Source organism: Schistosoma mansoni, chromosome W (assembly GCF_000237925.1).
Source record: "Schistosoma mansoni strain Puerto Rico chromosome W, complete genome".
Lineage (NCBI taxonomy): Eukaryota > Metazoa > Platyhelminthes > Trematoda > Strigeidida > Schistosomatidae > Schistosoma > Schistosoma mansoni.
The window spans coordinates 49,340,718-49,363,009 of NC_031502.1; the positions used below are offsets into that span (position 1 = coordinate 49,340,718).

Consider the following 22,292-nt stretch of genomic DNA (forward strand, 5'->3'; position numbering starts at 1 on the left):
ATACGGTTGGAATACATAAATCATAGGGAATACCCATCAGGTCAACCTCTACTGGCACCATAAAAATACACAAACCGAAGCAGGTAGCAAACAATTCACCCCATCATTGTGAAAAGAGCGATTCCGATTTAGGGCACTACCTGGGAATTACACATTTCTCCACCAAAGTATGCAAGCTAAACCAGTGCGCTTTTGTCAAAAATCATATGTTCAGTAATTTTCTTTATTTTCATTGTTGGTTTAAAACTAGGGATTTCAAAATGTCTCATTATAATTTATGAAAGCTTAACAATTCTAAGCAGTAAAACAAGTATATCATATCTCGCACATCCATACAAAGCATCCCAAACATTCCCGTGTTTTCACTCGTGACACAGATAAAGCTTCACTTCTTGCCACTAATAGAAGGACCATGCCCTACTTTGCGATCAACCCATAATAATCGAATCTAAAGGGCATCACTGTTGTTTTTTATGATAAACTGGGATAAGACTTACGTTCATAGTAGAGCACTACGTTAGCTGAAATAAAATCAAAATGATGTAAAAGTATTATAGATAACCCAAATTGGGACGTTTACTAAGTACACTTAATAAGTAGTCTGATATCTTTTTAACTAACAGAGTAAACTGGGCGAAGTCAATGTAATATTTTAGTGTAAATTAATGTCTTTTATCAGTGAGTTTATGTGCACAGTTGTAATTTCCGTGTGTAACTGATAAATAAAGCGAAAATGAATTAATACTCGATAAAGAGTATATTATAAACAGTTGTGAATGCTTTTCGTATGTTCATCTATCAAGTGGTGTACAGCAGATTCACATCTAATACATTGGATGGTGTTTTTATTCAATTATATTGATCTTAAGTTATTCAACTAATATAATAAAATGGAGAGTTGCTAAAAATTTATGTAAAACATATGATACACTCTAGTGAGTTGATTGGTTTTATGAAATTTCCAAGTAGTCTTAAGCACACACTGATATCTGCAGAACTAATAGGAACCAGGAATAACTGAACAGTTGTTTCGTCTGAACTTGCTGTTGTGCTTGTCGTTTTATTCCAAGTATAATCTTGTTCGAGGCTGATATCCACTATATGGCAATTTGAGACGTGTGGGAAACCTGTTCGACAGTGAAAATATAAATAGTCAGGCGTCGACATCATAAAATACTTATCTGTTTTCCATTATCATCAAAAGTATTCTCTGTTATCATACTGATTGTTCATTCAGAAGGAAATTTTTAACATGGTCGGCAATATTTTGTATCTATAGATGAGCTTTTCTACAAAACGGTCAACGAATCCTGACGTTGGACCAAATCAACCAACATGTAAGTATGGAAGAGATTGTTATCGAAAAAATCCTCGGCACTTTGAAGAATTTTATCATCCAGGTTAGTTTTCCACATATGAACAGGAAATGATCGTGAATAGTACCTTAGTGATTATCGATTTAATTTATACTCGTTATGATACTCGACCTAACTGTTTATGAAGAGTAATTTGATTTCCGGTCATTAAAGATTTTGCTTGGCTTTCGTTTAAATAAACTGTGAATATCTGTCCACACTTCTTCACATTGGATGTGTACAAATCAATTCATACCATGTATTCCCAATAATCTGAACAGTGTCATTTTTGGTGTAGATATCCAGTAATCTAGTCACTCAAATTCTAACCATTCAGTCGCATGCTAAAATCTACATAGTCTGTTTTGTTCTATATACATCTTGTTAGAGCCGATAGGTTTCATACACTATCGAATATATTGTCTCTTAGCTGAATTTGCTAAACTCACCTTCCTCTTTATTTTGTCCGTATTTCTATAAATTGACCACTCAAATATTTCAGTTCATATGGATTAGTGAGAAGAAATAGTCTTTCACTGCTGTAAATATCCAACTAGTTCGTTTGAATCGTTCTTATATTGTAAGTAGTCACAGTACAATTACATTCAGTCAACTTGTAACAATTCTTAATAATGATCAGAGACTTGGTTGTTTTGAAATAATTTCTACTTATCTTGATTAACAGCATGTATAAGGTTTTGTTGTATAATATGATTTTTGAATTCCAATCTTAATTAAAGGTTGTGATGAAATGAGCTATTGTTATTTCCGGATTATGTTATACAGCTCTATTAGCGTTGTCATAGTTATTTAACAGTTTGAATGAGAAACTGTTTTTGCTTTTCTATTATGTTGGGGTAATGAACTCACTGGGGTATCCCATATATTTAACAGATAATCAAGTATTGGTTGGGCACCATATTACGAACTCAAACAGCACCAAAGATTCAGAAGTATCAACCAATGAAAATTTTTATGGTATTTATCTCTTTCGCGTATCTGGTGTAAAGTACGGTAAAATTCCTACTATAACCTTAAAGGGTAAGTTATTAATATTTTATGACACATTTGAAGTTCATTATACGTTTCGTCTTAGCTGTAGTTCATCATATGAATGTATTTGATTCTTTCATGCTATCTATGAGTTCAAGTTGTTCAATCTGAAGTAGTTAGAAATGAGTTTAAACCATCGATTTTGTGGTTGAGTCTGATGTTCCTACCACTTAGACATATATCAGTCTGCTTGCACTGGGCTTAACAATACGGTCGACTGATGAGAAAATTTAATTGTCAGTCATTAACCCACCTCATAGTCTCTCACCTATATTGATTTCGTTTATTACTGTACGCTAGATGTACATCAATGATCAGATTGATCACCGATTCTTAATTTCCTTAATAACTGGAAGTACTGATTTCGTACTGATCTATCAGTATTTTTCTACAACTGACTTGGTATCTTATTGTTATTCTTTTTTCACAAGTTTGTATTGAAGTTGTCTTGTGTAACAAAAATTTTTTAATAAGAATTCACTTCAAGAATGTTCGTTGAAAGAGACTACTTGCTTGTTGACTTGTTTACCAGGTAAGACCTTGTGTCCTTGTCGGTAAATGAAATTCTAAATGAGGTCAGTGATACCAACAATTTGCTCAACCTGATGTAGGTGGAGCTGGGCATAAAACTGAAACTTAACGAATGAAGGTCGAAGGCTTTAGTCACCGAGTCCCTGATCTACTAAAAAAGTGAATGGAGATTTAATTAACAATCTCCCAGTCTTTGAAGTTTTATATAATTAAACTAACAGTGGAAATCAATCCATGTTAATAACACGGTCAAGTACAGTAGTATCGACCTAATTTTGTAAAAAATATCAGTAATCGTCGTATCCCACTAAGTGATTTCAACCATTAGTGTTGACTTTTAATACTTGGTCTTTCGGTCCGATAACAGCTATCTGATGAGGTTGAGTTCTATTGATTTCCTTTCCTACAAGAGATTAAGAACATTAACTGGTAAATACCAGTCTTCTATTGGATCCCTATTTGATAGTCTCTTATCTCCAGTAATGTCTTTATTTGATATATATAACATTATGTAGTTCGTAATTTTTTTATTTACCGTATTTGTTTTCCATTTCTATAGAGATTCTTAATTCCTCTGATGGTGAACTCGTATCTTCAATTCAGGTAAGTTGAAATTTTCTTGACAAATATAATGAATATGCCTTTAACTCAATTTATTTTTCCACAGCTTCTTTTTAACCACTTAACTGACCTTTACTAATCATTTATTCTTTCATGGTCAAGTTCACAGAATGGTCTTAGCCCCCGAATGCCCTGGCATGGCCACGTGCATGCAACCACTGCCAGGGAAGTCCTACTTACTGCCATCTCGCTGCGAGGGTGTTGTTCACGAAATTGAGAGGACGAAAAGTGAATGTTCGGCACTTCAACCGGTTTAGTGGACACGGAGGGTCCACCTAGGGGAATTAGAAAACCCTAATTTCAAATCAAAGGTGGACATGGGCTCCAGTATCCTGGGGAAACAAATGGCGTATGAACCAATTATTGGTCATCGACTACCATAGAACTGCATGTCCTTACGTTGCTCCACTGCCTTATGGATTAGACTTTTAAGTCGAAGGCTCCGGATGTGGCCTCCTAAGAAGACCACCTGTTTCAGTTTGGGCACCTGGACAGTATCCAAGCCCTCACACAAATCGAATTATTTATGTGGCGCATATCTATTTGATGCTTCCTTGTACCAATGTTTATGTGTTTAAATAATAATAAATAATACAAACAACTTTTTTAAAATTCATAGTTAATATTTTTACTTAATATGTATGTAAATTTGAGTTCAATATATTGACAACTCTGTTCTTATTTTTCAGCGATGAAATATGTATACTGTAGATTTGTTATCATATGTTGAACTGTAAACTTGTTTTCTTAAAGATCAGTATTCCGCCTAATTAATGTCATAGTTATTAATATTAATACAATTGAGTCATCTAGTTCCGTTGCCCCCAAGTGCCCTGGTGGGGAGGAGAGTCCGCTCTCCCTCTTGAAATGCTCTCACATGACCACCCGTATATAGTCTCTCACAGGGAAGTCCTAATCACTGCCTTCTCGTGGCATTACTGTTGTTTACGAAATTGAGAGGACAAGAAGCGAATGTCCGGCGCTTTAACCGGGTCGGTAGACACGGCCCGTCCACCTAGGGGAGTTAGAAAACCCTAATTCCAAACCAATGGTGTACATGGGCTCCAGTATAAATGATTATTAATCGATAGTAAATCGGCAGAATCTAGTCAAAACCTGTGGGTAAATAGCTTGTCGTTGATTATAATTAATTGCTGATAGAAATAATTGTCATTTTTCACTTATCTTATCGTCCAGCCTTCTCATGGTCCACGTTTTATGACATTTTCTTGTCGTTATGATTTTTATTGTACAACTACCCTTGTATTATATTTTAAAGTACCGTTAAAAATTTTGATATGGCTTGACGATTTCAAATATTTTGTATCTTTCCATTGATATCTTTAGTTTAATTTCATGTTTGATATACCATGGCTAAGAGAACAATATCCAGAGCGCTTCAGGTTAGTATATACTATGATTTAAGTAAATTAGCAGTTTTTTTAAAAATCAACTTTTCAGTATTTTCATTACCTTAAAGAATTCAGACATTAGATGTCATAATAATTTAGAATATTCTAAAACACATTTCTGTATGATCTATGCTACTGAAGTGGTGATTATCATCATGTACATTCAAATTTTTAATTATTACTTGTCTCAGTTTATTTATTAATATTTCTTCCAATGATCAAGTTAGCGGTTCTATTTAAATAATTAGTTGATGTTCATTTCATCATATAATTAGTTTGTATTGAGATCATGAACCTTTAAACCATTGATCTAGAGGTTAATAGTTCGCAGGAGAACGAGGGTCCTGAACTGGAGTCCCGCGTACGGAATCGTGGATGCGAAATTCTGAGGAGTTACATACTAGGACAAAACAGCCGTCCAGTACCTTCAGGTTTCAAACGTTGGTCTAATATTGATCAGTTCATGATCTTAATAGAAAGGTCAACAATCTCCACTACTGTATACTGATATAAATAATTCTTTAGATAGGTACTTATGCACCTGTATTACATTTATTTTGATCAATTTTAATGTTGTATTCATATGTAGTATTCATCTATTAGTTCTTTTCTCAAAATATATTTTAGAATTTTTCTGTTTTTTTTAAGATCACTACCACTCACTATTGTACACGATTTTCAAGGAAAAATGAAGAAATCATTAGATGAATCTGTTGCAAAATACAGTAATATCCGAACTTGTCAAGTATGTAGTTGTTTGAATTGTTTAGAAAAAAGTAATATGTATATTTATTGAGAATATTTCTCAAAAGTTATTACATCTATCTATTCAGTGGTTAATTAATTTACAATATAGGTTTGTAGAGATTACTGAATTCCATAGTTTTTATGACGGACTAATGTTAGCTAAACAACTGTAGTGAACAAAAACTCAGGTACGATAAATCAATTTATTGTTTTATGCAAAATCACACAGTGTCTTTGTAAAATTTGAAAATTATGCATTAAATACATCATTTGCATATCTTTATTGAGTTGTTCTTTACATAGCCCATCACTTTTCTAATTCTGTTGTTGATCTCATTGCTCGCCAATTACTTTCCTTTTCTCTTTATTTCAATCTCCTGCTGATAAGTATACCACTTCCTATTCCTGATACATACTAATTATATCTACCGATAGTGCACAGACCAACTCACGACACTACGGATCATCGTTGAACAATCAAATGAATGGAACTCGTCACTATACATCAACTTCATTGACTATGAGAAGGCGTTTGACAGTGTGTATTGGAGGATCTTATGAAAACTTCTTCGACACTATAGTGTACCTGAGAAGATCGTCAACATTATCCAGAACTCATACGACGGACTACAGAACAAAGTGGTGCATGGAAGACAGCTGACAGATACACTTTCAGTAAGAACCAGAGTAAGACAAGGCTGCTTACTCTCCCCCTTCCTCTTTCTTCTGGTGATTGACTGGATTATGAAGACCTCGACATCTGAGGTCAAGCACGGAATACAATGTACAGCTCGGAATCAATTAGAAGATTTGGAATTTGCAGATGACCGGGCCCTCCTATCCCATACACACGAATAAATGCAGATGAAGACAACTAGTGTAGCAGCATCCTCTGCATCAGTCGGCCTCAATATACACAAAGAAAAAGGAAGATCCTCAAATACAACACGGAGAACGCTAACCTAATCACACTTGGTGGAGAAGCTCTGGAAGATGTAGAATCTTTCATGTACCTGGGAAGCATCATTGATGAACATGGAGGATCTGATGCAGACTCAAAGGCGAGGATTAACAAAGCAAGGACCGCATTCTTACAATTGAAGAACATATGGAACTCAAAACAACTGTCAAACAACATCAAAATCGGAATTTTCAATACGAACGTCAAGACTGTCCTACTGTACGGAGCTGAAACGTAGATAACTATTACAACCATTATCAAAAGGTACAGATATTTATAAACAGTTGCCTAAGCAAGATACTCAATATCCGTTGACTGAATACCATCAGCAACAGCCTACTGTGGGAGAGAACAAACCAGCTTCCAACTGAAGAGGAGATTAGGCAAAGACGTTGGAAGTGGATAGGACATACATTGAGGGAATCACCAAACTGCATCAAGAGGCAAGCCCTAACTTGGAATCTTGAAAGGAAGCAGAAAAGAAGAAGGTCAAAGAACACATTACATCGGGAAATGGAAGTAGACATGAAAAGGATGAATAGCAACTGAAAAGGATTGTCCAGGATAGAGTTGGATGGAGAGTGCTGGTGGTCGGCTTATGCTCCCTCACGAAGGTTAACAGGCGTAATTAAGTAAGTACATAAGAGGTTCACACCACACAACCATTAACGCGGTGATCTAAAAGTTTAGGCGTTCGCTGTGATACTTGCAGGTCGTGGGTTCGATTTTCAGTGGGGTTTTGGATGAACTCTCAGGTGTTCCATACTAGGACAAAGTGGTTGATTACTAGTTGACAATCTATCTTTCAAGTGATGATAATCTACATAAATTACTTCGTAATGAAAGCGAACAAGAGAATTAAATTAAATGAAAATGTTGCCCTTTTTGTATGGACATATCTAAGTTCATTTCACATTTCCAGTGTCGGTATAAAACCTTTTTGATGGTAACCAGCCTATATAACGTATTTTGGCATTCACGTTTCCATCAGACTTCCAAATCAGCATTGAGACACTGAATACAACTTGTTTAAATTCAAGGACTGCGAATTGATGATCCGAGTGATCTGTTGTGATTTAAGCTGTAACTGACAACTGCTGGAACTCATCGTACCCCTAAACAACAAGAAGCTTGTGGAATAAGCTTCAAGAATTTCTGGAACACTTTCAGTATGATATGTCTGATCCACTACTCCATCAATTTCTATTAAATTGTTTTGTTCCATTTACTTGGCCAACATTTACCGACCTAAAAATGTGGAACCCTTCGAGCGAAACTCGAAGATGAACCGGTTACACGATCATTTTAAAGGGTAAGAACGACGTTTGACCAAGGGGAATAATCAGATTGTTTGTAAAGATTCAAAAAGTTTAGAGTATTGGATCACTGTGGAATTAAACATTTGTTTTTCACTGTTTTGTGAAACTTAAAATGCTGTTATGTACTTTTGATTCCTCAGTTTTATTAATTTTTTCTTTGGATGTTTATTACTTATGGTATTCCTGTTTTTTATAATTTTATCCACACATGTTGATATGAATTGTGACACATCAAGTCGATACATGTGTGAAGATAATTATCTATTAAGTTATGTCATGTTGAAACACTGAACTTTGTGATTCTCGGTCGCTTTATGCATTTCGTTGTACCATGTTACATATTAAGCATTGTTTAATGACATAAGAGCTGGGTGAGAAGAATAAATAGTCAGTGATTTTACGACCTCATGCTTCAAAATGGAAAATAATTGTGTCAAATTATCATCTATTAACATTTCACACTCATATAAATTTTACCCTAAAATTCTGGCAAGTTAAACTTGATGCAGTTCCTGATTTAGTGTAGGATAGACTTCATCTAAGAGCCTTTTATAGTTTCTTATTGTGGTTCCCGTTTTCACACTGAATGAAGTTCAACTAGGTCGTGTTATCGTTTGAAGTGCATCCTTTATTATTTCTTATCTACCTGAATATTATATGATTCACTCACTTTTACTTCTTAATAACTATAATTTCGTAAAATATTAGATATACATATATACAATTGGTTTTTCATTGTTTTCTTTTTATTTCAAGGCCGATATACGTTTGCCATATGGTGTACATCATACGTAAGTTGTTTATAACAAATAATTATCTCAGTTAAAAAGTTTGTATTCGTAAATGAATAAAATCCTTTCCGAGTTAATGTTCGATTAGTAAGTAAAGCATAGTTTGTCAAAAACGTATCTTCGGTATCAGTAGAGCTTTAATAAAATTAGCCACTATCATCTTTTGGTATTCAACCATTTGAAATAGCGTATTAACGATCATGGCATCCTTGGAAACGAAATTGACCAAAATTAATAAACTTAATTTAAAGTGGTCCACCTTTGACACTTCCATGGCATAAAGCTACCGTACAATAAATATCTCATTGAGTACAGTTTTCTGTGTTTCTTCACCGTTGTTATCATAGTATTGTTTGCATTCAACGGCAGTACCATATTTGCAACGAGGTGGTCTGGTCATCAGTTGTAGTAGAGATCGGTTATCTGGTAGTGTAATTGACACGTCTACACATAATACTTACTTAACAGAGTTTGCATGAATCTTCACTGTAGATGCCAATAATATTAACCTCAATCTATATATTTCTAAAATAATGACAATATATGTAACGTATAATGTGTTTATTTTGTTATAAGTAAATGAAGCAATATGGTGAAAATTGAGCTGTATTTTGAACAATACTAGCTTGATACATCAGATGAGTAGTTATGAATAACATTATAACTTATGAGAGATAGATTATCGTCGTATTTACTGATAAAGCATTGACGTATAACTTGAAGATAATTAATATCATACAGGTTCAAAAGGACTGGGGCATTAAATATGGATTTTTATTCAACTGCGTTTTCTGGTTACGACATACGACTAACAGGTATCTTGCATCAGGTTTAGAAATATTAATACATGAGACAATAAACAGTACTATCCCTTGACTTCATTCATTCATATGTGCGTTGATTTTTAAGTACCATTTCTCCGTCTATAGCTCTTCTAAAGTTACTGCCGGTCCCAAACCCGGGTAAAGGAGGAGGGTTAGGCATAGTGGTCAGCATCCCCATCTCGTAGAAAATGCTCTTGCTAAAAATACGCTAACCAGAATAGACAGATTAAATCATTTAAACTCTGCTCTCTGAGTTGAAGGATCTTCATTCAGAAGAATTATGACGCCTCATGATGAGAGCCAGTATTCTTTGGAAGTCACGAGGCCGGTGCTCCGTCTAACAACCAGAGAAACAGTTAATATAAGTATATGGAATGTCCGTACAATGTGGAAGACTGGGAGGACCGATCAAATAGAAACGGAAATTAAGTGATACAACTTGACGGTTCTCGGAACAAGTGAGATCAATTGAATCCAATGGTGACTGCAAAGATTAGATTCGGGAGAATTGTTATTGTACTTTGGTCATGGAGAAAAAAATGCTTCTCACATTCAGGGACTTGCTCTGATACTGTAAATTTTTAATGTACTGGTCATGTTGAAATTACGTTTTCAAGGCGATTAGTGTGTACATTATCTTCAAAACTTCTGCTTGTTTAATTTTAGAAAAATGATGATGCTCAAATATAAAGATGGTTTAAAAATTATCATTCATACAGCGAATATGATATCGGACGATTGGGATCGAAGAACTCAAGGGTAAGACAATATTGTGGAAGGCGGTTTATTAGTCAACAAAAATTATGGTTAATGGTGTTGATATTTGATGTATCATTTAGCTATATAGCAAACTCCTGTAAATATATTTTATATTACACCTATGGCATTTATACAATGAAATTATTTTCAGTGATCTATACATTCGCTTATAGGTCATTAAATCATGGTTATTAGCTAATATATCTTCAGCAGTCAGCTCTTTTTGTCCCCCAGGTTGGGATGAGGTACGGTAGCATGTTCACAAAAAATAACTGCATATAATTAAAATGATGTCCTCATTTAAAATCACACCCTTATATGCAATGATGAGATACTCGATGAATGGAAAGATGCTCGAAAATGTTAGATATTGCACTCTTATGAAACATTGAAAAAGGTTCGTTATACTCACACTTCATTTTGCATTACATTTCCCTACCAATCACTTATTCAATGTCAATATGTCAATATTTATCTTTATATGTTTATAAACTATAATTATTCTAGGTTGTAGTAAGTGTTTGTGGAAAAGTTTCAACGAAATAATTGAGTTTATGTTGTTATGCTTCATTTTGATCTATAGTGTTGTTTACTTTTCTGTGAATTATAAATAAGATTTAATAACACTATCCTTAATTAGATGATTGATTGATTGCACTGTAAATCTGAATAAATTTATTATTCGGTTCTAGTTTATTAAAATAACCAAATTTCCGAGCGTGTTTAGACATAGAAGTGTAAGAGTTTCATTAAGTTTGATCATTGGATATATCAAATCAGGCATTTACCTTAATAATTATGCCATTATTTGATGGAGAAAAAATAAAGGTTCTTAAAAATTCTATTTACTTATTCAACTGGTATTCGAGCTTGAGCCACACACGAAATGTAAGGGTTAATGATACTACTTGATTGTCCAAACTCGAATTATATGTTCAAACCTGGAATGATTTTTGATGTTAATATCCTTATGCTTAAGTTTTATTCACACAATGATTTCGGAATTCACTTTTTATTTTTCTACTTTTGAGAATTTGGATGAGCCCGAAATTAAAGTTATTAAGCGTAGAACAACAGAAGAACTTGAATGATACAGATTCGAAAACTAATTTTCGTGCAGATCTACTTGAGTATTTAAAATCATATGGAAGGGATTTAACCCAGTCAACCAGTTCACCCTTATTTGAATGGATTAATTGTTTGCACAGTTATGATTTTCGACCAATTAAGTAAGTGTTTTTGGTAACACGCTTAATTCGTGTATATTTATTTATTTATTTTACATTGTACAACAGAAATTTGATGTTGTTTTCTTGAAATGGATCACAGTTATTATATCAAACATGCTAACCCCATTCGTCCTTTATTTATAAATTAACTATTATTTGTACTCCTTATCGGAAGGGAATCACAGCACTTCTAGAAGGAGCATCAATATGTTGGAGATATAAATCTATAACCTGAATTTAGTATAAAAATTGAGTAAAAGGTTATGTATTGATTGTGATTGTGAAGTTGTCCATCCGTTTTTCAATGTCCAACAAATGTACAATATCCAGAAATTCGAGCATTTACCCATTCATTTAGTGGGTGAGTGCTGTAATAAGAAAGTAATTTTAATGGGAGAATTCATTTCAAGCACCCGAAGTTAACCACATCTGTCTCCTATGAGTACACCAATGTAGTGCATCCTTACATGGTAGATGAAAAAACAAAGTGAAAGTTGAGTTTTAAAAAGAAATCTTCAGTGAAATTACACTTATATGCAGCATCCACTCACTGAAAGAACGAGGATATATCTCAAAATCCTTACTACTCAATATAGCGAACAGTAAAAAATAGGTACTTAACGTACCCTGATCTTCATTCAGTTAATTTTCTTAATAATTCAATGTGAACTATATCCTTTGATTTTCAACGAACTTTATTGTATTCTCGGTTATTTTTAATTTGACTTTGTAATTTTTGGAACTTATAATCACTGGATTTTACCGGTGTATAACTAAATGAACACGAATGTAAATGAAATCTTGTGGAATCTTTACCCGATAGATGTTCCTTGTACAAATATGTTTTAGAACAGTCGGGGCTATGAGAGTAGGAAGCTGTTATTACAAAACATACCATAATGACCGATTTATCAGTCATGCTTCTATGCTCTCTCATACTGTAAATCATTATTATTTGGATAGTCGCTACGTTGTTTGGTTGATATTTTTTCACGTTTGTATCCACCGTTAATTCTTATTTGTTAAAGTAAGGGAAAATATTTTGTGAAGTCTCATCACGAGTAGGTGTTTCTGTGGAAGAGAATAAAACGAAGAACTAAGTTGTAGTTTGTGTTCTTTACAGGTATTATAATTTATAACAGGTAATTTTCGATGTGTATTTCAATCTACATGGTATCTCTATAAATTAATTTCTAAAAGGCTTTCATCAGCAACTTTTTTAATGATATCTTACCAGGTTCTACGTAGCTAATGATTGACTGAATAGTCATAGTTGAGTGTCCATATACTTTTAAGATGTCCATTCAGAAAGCTGTTTATTCAACTAATTCTGCTGGATTATTCGAAAAAATAGGATCTTTCTCAACAGCAGTCATTACACTCATTGAATCTACTGATAACTCCTTTAAACCGAGAATAGCTTTTAGTTTGTAGTAAATCAGTTTAGAAGTTTCTAAAAACCTAAACCAACTCAAAAGTAAATTATATAATGAATTGCAGTGGTAACCAGTAGTTTGCAAGGAAAAATAGTGTCATCAACGTTTGTTGTGTAAAATGCTTTATCTTCTGCATGTTTTTTTTCGTTTATTTTAAAGGGTTGTATTAATTGCGTCAGTATCCGGAAGGCATGCTGGAGAGTCATTAAAGAAATTTGGTCACACACGTTTAGGAGAAGTATGGTTACTATATTTATAATGAGTTTAGTATAATTTTGAAAGTATAAAGTGAATATTTATCAATCCTTTTAGTGAAGTAAACATTTTTATTAGTTATCAATTCCTAATTATCACTTGTTACATCGATAATAAGTATGATTTAATTAGGCAGTGCATATCGTTCAATACATTACCTCTATAAAGCATGGTCATTTTATCTAGTTGGAATGTAGTTTCTTTCATTATTGTCTGATCACTATTATGCTTGTTAAACTATTCGAATTTGATACAGTCACTATAGTATCAAAGTTAAGTACCATGTTTTTTGTTTCTCCTATCCACTAACTTTAACTGTTTACCCACAACAATATTGGATTATTCATAAGCATAAAATAATGTTATACACTGTCATTTAGGCTTGTAATCAGTAATTTCTATGTTGTTCTAACAAACATAAAACTGTGGTCGATGAATATTTTTTTGTACTGATAAACATCTTGGTTCCATTACCTTTTTTCTTTCATACTAGGTGTTACAAACATGCAATAGTCAAATACCTTCGTCTTGGCCAGTGATTGGACAGTTTTCAAGCATTGGTTCTTTAGGTCCTAAGCCTACCGATTGGTTTACCACTGAGTGGTCTTCAAGTTTAGCCGGTAAAGGTGCTAGAGGCTTACGAATGGTGAGTATATTTAGATCATCATGATTACTATTTTAGCATACTTTTTGTATGAAAGGTTTGATTATACTCTCTTAGTCGATTTTTTTTTCTTAAAATTACAGCATAAAAGTTTTTATCTTGTTTCTCGTCAAGTATAATAAATCACTGTTTTTTTGTTTACATTTATTCACGGTAGTTTCCAGTGATGAGCTCTCAATAAGCTTACGGATAATATATGCGGTATGGCCATGATAATGATCGGCTTAAAATATTTCTAAATTGTAGTTTATTGAGTCTCTAGTCATTTCAGTCATTCCAAATGTTATGTGATGTAATCGAACCAAATTAAATAGTTATTCTTTATATATATATATATATATATATATATATGAATGCGTTTTTCGCCTGTCAAATGTTAGAGGATGTTATTGTACCGATTTGTATCGAAAACTGATTTGTAATAGAGGGTGATATATATTCGAGCTTGTGGCCTTGAGATATCAAACCTGATGGTGAGCAAAGATACCAATCGTTCATTTGTTTTGTTTCTTAATACATCACTTATGTTACTGGCGGAAATATTGAGATACATCCAGCTCTGTTTTACTCTATGGCTGTGGCATATATTCATTTGGCGTGGAATACATATCTCGATCTCAGAAGTCTTCAAGATGTCATTGAAGTCTGTTGGAAACGTTTTAACCTGGATATTATTCACATGTTCAAATAATAATCATTGTCTATTCGTCAATGATTTTATCCTATTAAAAATCCATCGTTATCAGTTTTCCATTTCTGACTAGAAAGAATATATAGCACGGTTTTGAACAGGGTAACGATTAAAAAGTCATCTATCAAATCCTGCAACGAAAAATAATTAGTTTCTCAATACCTATCGTATGTACTATAGAACAGTTAACAATTAGGGATTATCTGCAGATTTCTATTTATTAAGCTGTCGATTGAATATCAGTAATTACCCATTGGTTTGATGTTTCAATAAACAAACATTTATGTACAGAAATCTATCAACTAAATAATACTTATAAGTATCCTCCTGCATAATTCTTACTAGTGTCTGAATTCTTTTGATCATATCTTCAATTTGAGCATTAAATGATTAAACATTATGTCACTATAATTATCAGTAACTTACAGCTCATTCAACCAGCTTCTAAGTCGTAATGAATATTCCTTAAATTTATATGCTTATCTGACTATGATTGAATTTCAGTCATTTAATTGAACAATTCGATGATCATAAGTAATTATTACTTTTAAATATTATATATATATATATATATATATATATATATATATTATATATATATATATATATGATTCTTTTGATGATATGCGCTATTTAATTTCTCCCTGTTGTGGTATGCATCTACAGATTTATCCATCTGTTGAAGATGTTCGTAATAGTTTGGAAGGTTATTTCGCTGGTGGATGTTTACCATATACAAAGACAACAGCTGAAAAACAACCATGGCTTTGTCAGTTCTTTTATCGTTGGCAAGCTTTTAACCATAGTCGAGCAGCACCTCACATTAAGTCATACACTAGGATGTCACCAGATGGTCAACAAATAGGATGGTTTCTTCTGACTAGGTAAGTAATTTAAATGAATATGAATTAATTGTTTGAAAGCTTAACACTGTGAGCTGACCTACTAAACACAAGGTTTTTTTGTAATAAATGTATTTGTATTTTTAAAAATCTAACGAAATTAGATTGTCGATTTGGTGGGCTATATTTTTTTATCTCACTGAAATCATGAACCGATCAATGTTAGACACCACTGAAAACCTAGAAGATTTGGACGACTGTTTTCTCCCAGTATGTGACTCCACAGCAATGTACATTCACTTTCCTGCATGCGGACTCTGAACTCAGATCCTTCAGTCTCGCATGCGAACACTTGACCTCGAGACCATTCAACTGGCATCCAATGGTGTCTAATTTCTTTACCTCCAATTGTTACATCTTTTGGTAAAGATATCTTCTGCGATGAAAAAAGACAATATGTTCACTAACATACTAACAAATTCTAAAATACAATCTATTACAAATATCTTAAGAAAAATGTAGTGACTTAACGTTGACAATAGTACAATTTCTTTAATCAAAGTTTTTACTATATCTGACAAGACTTTTAGTTACTTCAAGAGATTCAGTCGTAAACTATGATATGGAAATAATTCTTCTCTCTTTCTGTTTTAAGTGAAATCATATGTATAATTTATTCTATCCATACAATATAACTGATCAACCATATATTGTTTCCATTTTCATACAGAATAATTATTTTACTCCTGATACGGGTGTCTTTATTCTTTTTTGGTCTACTACCTATTTAGAGTAGTATTTTTGTAGCAGAATCATTCATAAAAATGTTTACAGAAGACAACTGTTAAATATCAGTTGTTAGATATGATAAACAATTATATCTACACCATTTATTTTGAAAATATTTTGATAGTTTAGTCTTCATAACTTGTAACTTGTTTACTTTGTTAAATAGACAGGTAACATCCTCAAAACCTGGAACAGAATTATGTCAATGAATATGACAGAATTGATCGAGTAATCTTTGTCAAATTTCTAGTAACATATATTCGTTGTTTTATGGCAGTGATTATTATTATTATTATTATGATTTGATAAAACAAAAACTAGTTTCAAAATTTTATTCATGTTTAGGTATTGAATATAAGTAAATATATAATGCTAACTAAACTAGGCATACAAACTAGAATATGTTGATTCTTACATTTCCTACTATTATCCTTTATAGTTTATCAATAGATATACATAATAGCAATCAGAACTTTCAACCTTGAACATAAAGGAAGTTGTATTGAAAAAAAATCCTAGCTTTTGCATCCAAACTATTTCCGCATGTTATCTTTATTCTAATCATTTACCTAATCAAATGATGTATACAAAAGTAGACTGGAGATATAAAAGTGACTCTCCACGCCCAATTATCACTTTTCATTTTTTCTAACGTAATCAATGTGAATAAATAGCCTTTTTTCTTATTTATTCCTCTATTCCACTCTCATTAAACCTTACAAATTAATTTGAATTGCACAGTCATGGTTCTTCTATTTTATTGGTTATTACGTTACCCATTGGTAATCTGTTCTAATTTATTTCATCGATAAACTTTGATGCTTTCTAACTATTATTTCATTCTCTTAAATTTACTGAATCACTCTTTTTATTATAATATTATTTCTATGATTACTTTTAAATTTACTCGTACTAATCACTGTTGAGGAGTTCCATACTAAGACGAAACAACCGTCCAGTGCTTCCAGATTTTAACAATGATCTAGTTAAGATCCATCCATATAATTTAAACGATGAAAATATTATTTATTTCATAAAACGATTTAGTCAGTGGAAGAATGGTTTACAACAAGCTTATTTTCAAAGCCGTATAATCATCTACTTATGCGATAAAGTATGTGTCAACAAGTGATTGTTTGTTTTTTAGAATTTGCTTAGTTGTTTCGTGAAATTTGACTACATAATTTTGAATAAACAAATATCTGTTACTATGAGTAACGTCAAGTTGAAATGTACCGATAGTAATTAAATAATCTGAGTAGAAACAGCGTTTGTTCTGATAATAATAGCAAAAAAAATAGTCAAAATTTTCCTTTTATGAAGTAACGGGTGAAAAATAAAAAAAGAAGAGAACAGTTACGTAGACAAATTGAAATTACAGGCTAATGTTGTCGTAAAGAGAGAAGTTTAAGAAATCGTTTTTGTACGCTCAACTTGGGTTTAAGATTTTGAATGACCAAAGTTTCCGCAGTATAAAGTATGTTAATCCCTACACCTCGTGACATCTTTAATTAAATTTTGTAAATCATATCAAAGGATGAGTGAGAGACGAATGGTCCTGTATCTAATATATGTCGTACAATCGGTGATGTAATTAACTTACGTTGATCTTTACTAACCCACACTTCTGGATTCTCCTAAATATGACAAATAGAAGTGACCTCGACCTCAGTCAGTCATAATCAATGTAGAGCCTAGCGAACAAGTACCCTGGCCCAAGTTTGGATACTATATTAGCACGACGAGATGAAAAATGTATAAATAGCTAAAGGGATCCCAATTATGTAGTAACAACGTTGGCCATATAGTTTGAAAAGACATGGTGGAAAACTCTATACGAAGATATCTAAAATTGCGAGGGAGGTAAATAGTTAATACATCTAAGCAAGTGTGGATAATTCTAAGTCATCCCACTCAAAGTCTCTAAACAGTCACCTTGGTCAATGCACGTACTTCGACCAGGTAGTCGGCATTTACCAATTTAGCTCTAACCAACAGTCAATAACTTCATGGACTGATGCTGTAGCCTAGTTTGCCTGTCCACTACTCCGATTTCAACCTACTCCTGCATCAGCAAACATCACTTGTCTTGGTGTGCAGTGATTAACTGTACGGTGCACTTACGTACCTAGTTCTACAGCAGTTAGTGAATCAGTATTATTTATTTCGATACTTGTATATTGGTGTAAATCCATTCTGTGTAACCGATTGAAAATAATTTCTTTATTTGTTCTATTGACATTATTAAAAAAATCGATTTTTTTTTATTTACTTTTAATTGAAAGAAAACATTTCACTAATCTAAATTCAGCATAGTGTATTATTTTAAAGTGCATTAACTAAACAAATCGATTTTAATTTTTGATGTCCAATGTTTTTTTTCGCTTTACATTTGACAGTGCAAATCTTTCAAAATCTGCTTGGGGCGCCTATGAAAAATCAAAAAGTCAATTGATGATTCGTTCATATGAATTGGGTGTGCTGTTTTTGCCAACAAATTATAAGGTTGGTGTTTTTTCCCGTCTTGTTTTTCTCAAGCTAAACTTTCCTTAATCTTTGAATGTATGAGTTATACGTTCTATGGGTTAGCCTTTGTGATTCGTAGAGGGAAAATTGACTTAAATGTTATGAGATTTAATCTTTTCTGTTTTGTCTACTTTGAAATGTTTATCGATCGTTGTAATGGCTGATTTGTTTTGTATTTTTTTTTGTTCCATGATTTTCCTGATAAGAAATACTGTGATGAACGAACACTCACATGGGGAAGATCAATTTTTGTTTAACACAATGACAGAGTGGTTTAATAAAGTGTGAAAATCATACATCGCTCATACATCTTTGAATGGTCTCTTATGAGCTTGATTGTTCCTTCATTCCCGTTTTTATCTTGATTGATTTAAGTTTCTTTCACTGTACTCTTCATTTCAATCTTCTCAACCTTCTGTTCTCAAACATTCCACTTCCGAGTGGTATTACATACTACTTATATCTGCGAAAATAGGTAGCATACACCACAGTACTTTTATTGAAAGTTAGTTTATTGTTCTACTCATATTTACTTTTGGGGTACCTCATTTATTACATTATATCAATACAATGAGTTTGAAGGTCGTTTCTGTTAGCCTAGATATCACCTAATATATTTAACATTATAATCTCCTAATTTTATCATTGTAATAATTATTTCGGTATATATATATATATATATATATATATATATATATGAATACAAACCTGTAGTAAGGTATAAGATATAAAAGTTATTATCTTTCTTTGTTGTCGCCTAATTCTATTTATGAGAGAAATGTTTTTCAAATCAAGGCAGGGAACTTGGTGAATATAGTGATTTATCTCCAGGGTGGTTTTTCATACCGAGATAATACTAGCTGAAGTGTTGTGCTTGTTGAGATAATTTGTTGTCCTGGATGGTATCTCGTGTGGAGTATTACTTATCTATTATTGAAGTAACTCAAACTTCATGGACATAACTAGCGTATGCTTGCTGAATTTTATATATTTTTCACCTCGTATTATCTCTTGATGAAAAACTACCTCAAAGTTCCTGTTTAATATCTAGAGTGTTTATTCTAATAAAACGTTTCTTGTTACAATGACATTACAATGTTTGTTTTTTGTGTTTGTGTGCAAGGAGACGAACGACTGTAAATTCACTAACACTCATCACTTGTTAATTGATTTAATTTCTTTAATAAACATGAAAAGTACTGCTGAACCGATCAGGAATAAGTAAATCACTTCATAGTCACGGCACCAATCATTCAAGCGTATTGTTTAGCTAATAATAGGGAAATATGAATTCAATAGTGAGTCGCAATATGACGATTTTGAGTGAGAAGAGCGTTATGAGTTGCTTGCAAAAATGCTGAAATGTTTAAGGAGATACTCTTATGTGGATATATTATTTAGGATGTTGCATTTAGTGTTAGGGTTAAACTGTTATGGATAGAGTGCTAAGGTTAAGGTTAATAGTTTTGTTGTATATATGCTAACTTTAGATTTCGATCCTCACTCTTAATTTTAGGAGTTAAGATCTTATAACCAGCTTAGAAAATTTTGTTTGTCGTAAAATTAATATATTCTCGGTTAATTCTTCCATCTTTTTTGAAATTGTGAATTAGTTATACTTACGGTTTTGTGATTGTCTAATGTATATCGAGATTTCTGAGTCATTCTTCAGTATACTGTAGATTTAACCTTGATTAATTATTTTCCTAAAACCAGGAATCAGCCCATTCATTTGAAATTCTAAAAAACAATGCAAAATATTCCCAATCATCAACAGATGAATTATTACCCTTTCCTATTCCATATGAATTACCTCCGGTGAAATATCAATCAAACGGTAAGAAGTTATATATGTGTATAATCATTTTTTTATCACTTTTTTTCGCAATGGATAAATGATACATTGCAAATGAGAAACATCAAATACATTCCATGTCTGATTTTCATTTTCATTTCATTTTTCACACTGTGTTTTCTGTTGATTTTTTTCATAACATATTGGTTCTTACAGTTAATGTACACTAACTTGGTGATTTTGTTGTGAGAAGACTGATAAACTTTCCCTAACGCTGCCATGATCTAAATTATGTATAAAATTATTAAGTACATACAAGACTATCCATAAAACATTCAGTATATCTTTATACTAAGCTTTAGACCATTAATATTAAATTTTCGTTCTTTCATTCACTCAAGTAGTTCGAGATACACAACGTTGAACCTGGCACCTATGTGCATGAGTTGAAATTCCCACACCTCGTTAACACAACTCATTTAAATTGTCAGGAAATATCCCAGAGTACTAGAGGTAGTAACCATATTAGCAGTGATATAAGAAATTAGACATTGAAGACACAATTCAAGAAGAAAATATAAATTAGATAGATAAAAGAAAGTTTTATAAGGAACTTTGGATCTAAGAGAACACAAAAAGTGAATATATCTACACCACTAGATAATTTGTTTAGTGATTGGGAAGATTTACTACTTAACTGAATGATTTCAATAATGTAATGTTTTCTTAGCATTCAATTTTCTTTTTTGGAAAACATCATCATCGCTGAGGTTATGTAATACAAGGATTGTATTTATTTTGATGTCAACTGATATAATTAAGTTTCTTATTATTATTCATATTCCTTAACTGTCATTGAGAAAGCACTTGAGCGTTAACTGTTAATCGTATCCATACTGAATAATTTATCTACTACTTGATAAATGAAAACTTGAGTCAGTCTGAAGATTAAATATTTTAAATATAAATGATCAAATCATTATTATCTAATTTCACTATTTTTGTATCCGAATGTTAGCTAACTGTAGAATTCTGAACATACGTTTTGTTCTATCTAGGAATCGTCAGTTCGATGTAGCTGGTTTCTAAATATACTAAGACTTGTAGCAAAAAGGCCACATTAAGGAATCTACTCAAGATACACATATCCAAAGTCCAGTCAAATTACAACCCTGAATATTACCCATGGCGTAATAATATACAAGAAACATCAATAAGATGATAACTGTTTAATTCAAGATACCATAGTTATACGTTTATACTTAAAATTCTGATATAGTTCAATAATAGGATAGTAATCTATGAAATATGTTGACTATTAATGACTGTTAAACATCGCAACATACAAATATATATATATATTCTTTGTTGCTTTGTTATTTTAGATGAACCATGGATTTTGGATAAACCTCATAGTCTACCTGATATATTTGGTCGCATTTGGGAGCCATCTTGAATACTGTATGAATAAATTACTATTTTTCCCCCTTTTTCTGAAGGCAACCAAATTTATTTGTAATTCTTTACAAATATTTCTATGATATTATCACAGATTATAATGAACCGGTTATCTATTATTTGAATTAAATATATCTCTTTAATAGATTATACTGTTTTATGTAAGATGATCCTTATTCTACATTTTATTATTATTTTCATAGTTGAAATCATGAGTCCATTGAAGCTAGACCA

The 22,292-nt window shown here is 32.3% G+C and overlaps 1 protein-coding gene across 1 annotated transcript; it reads left to right on the forward strand.

Annotated features, from left to right (window-relative positions):
- Positions 1–1,279: 1,279 nt before the first annotated feature.
- Smp_210530 (putative tyrosyl-DNA phosphodiesterase) lies at positions 1,280–22,056 on the forward strand (the record flags this gene model as incomplete). Its single annotated transcript, XM_018790003.1, has 13 exons — positions 1,280–1,400; positions 3,499–3,542; positions 4,908–4,963; positions 5,621–5,717; positions 8,756–8,790; positions 10,281–10,373; positions 11,405–11,602; positions 13,198–13,276; positions 13,787–13,939; positions 15,315–15,532; positions 18,679–18,784; positions 20,522–20,702; positions 21,986–22,056. The coding sequence occupies 13 exons, from the start codon at positions 1,280–1,282 to the stop codon at positions 22,054–22,056; spliced, it is 1,452 nt and encodes a 483-aa protein (XP_018655390.1).
- Positions 22,057–22,292: the final 236 nt, after the last annotated feature.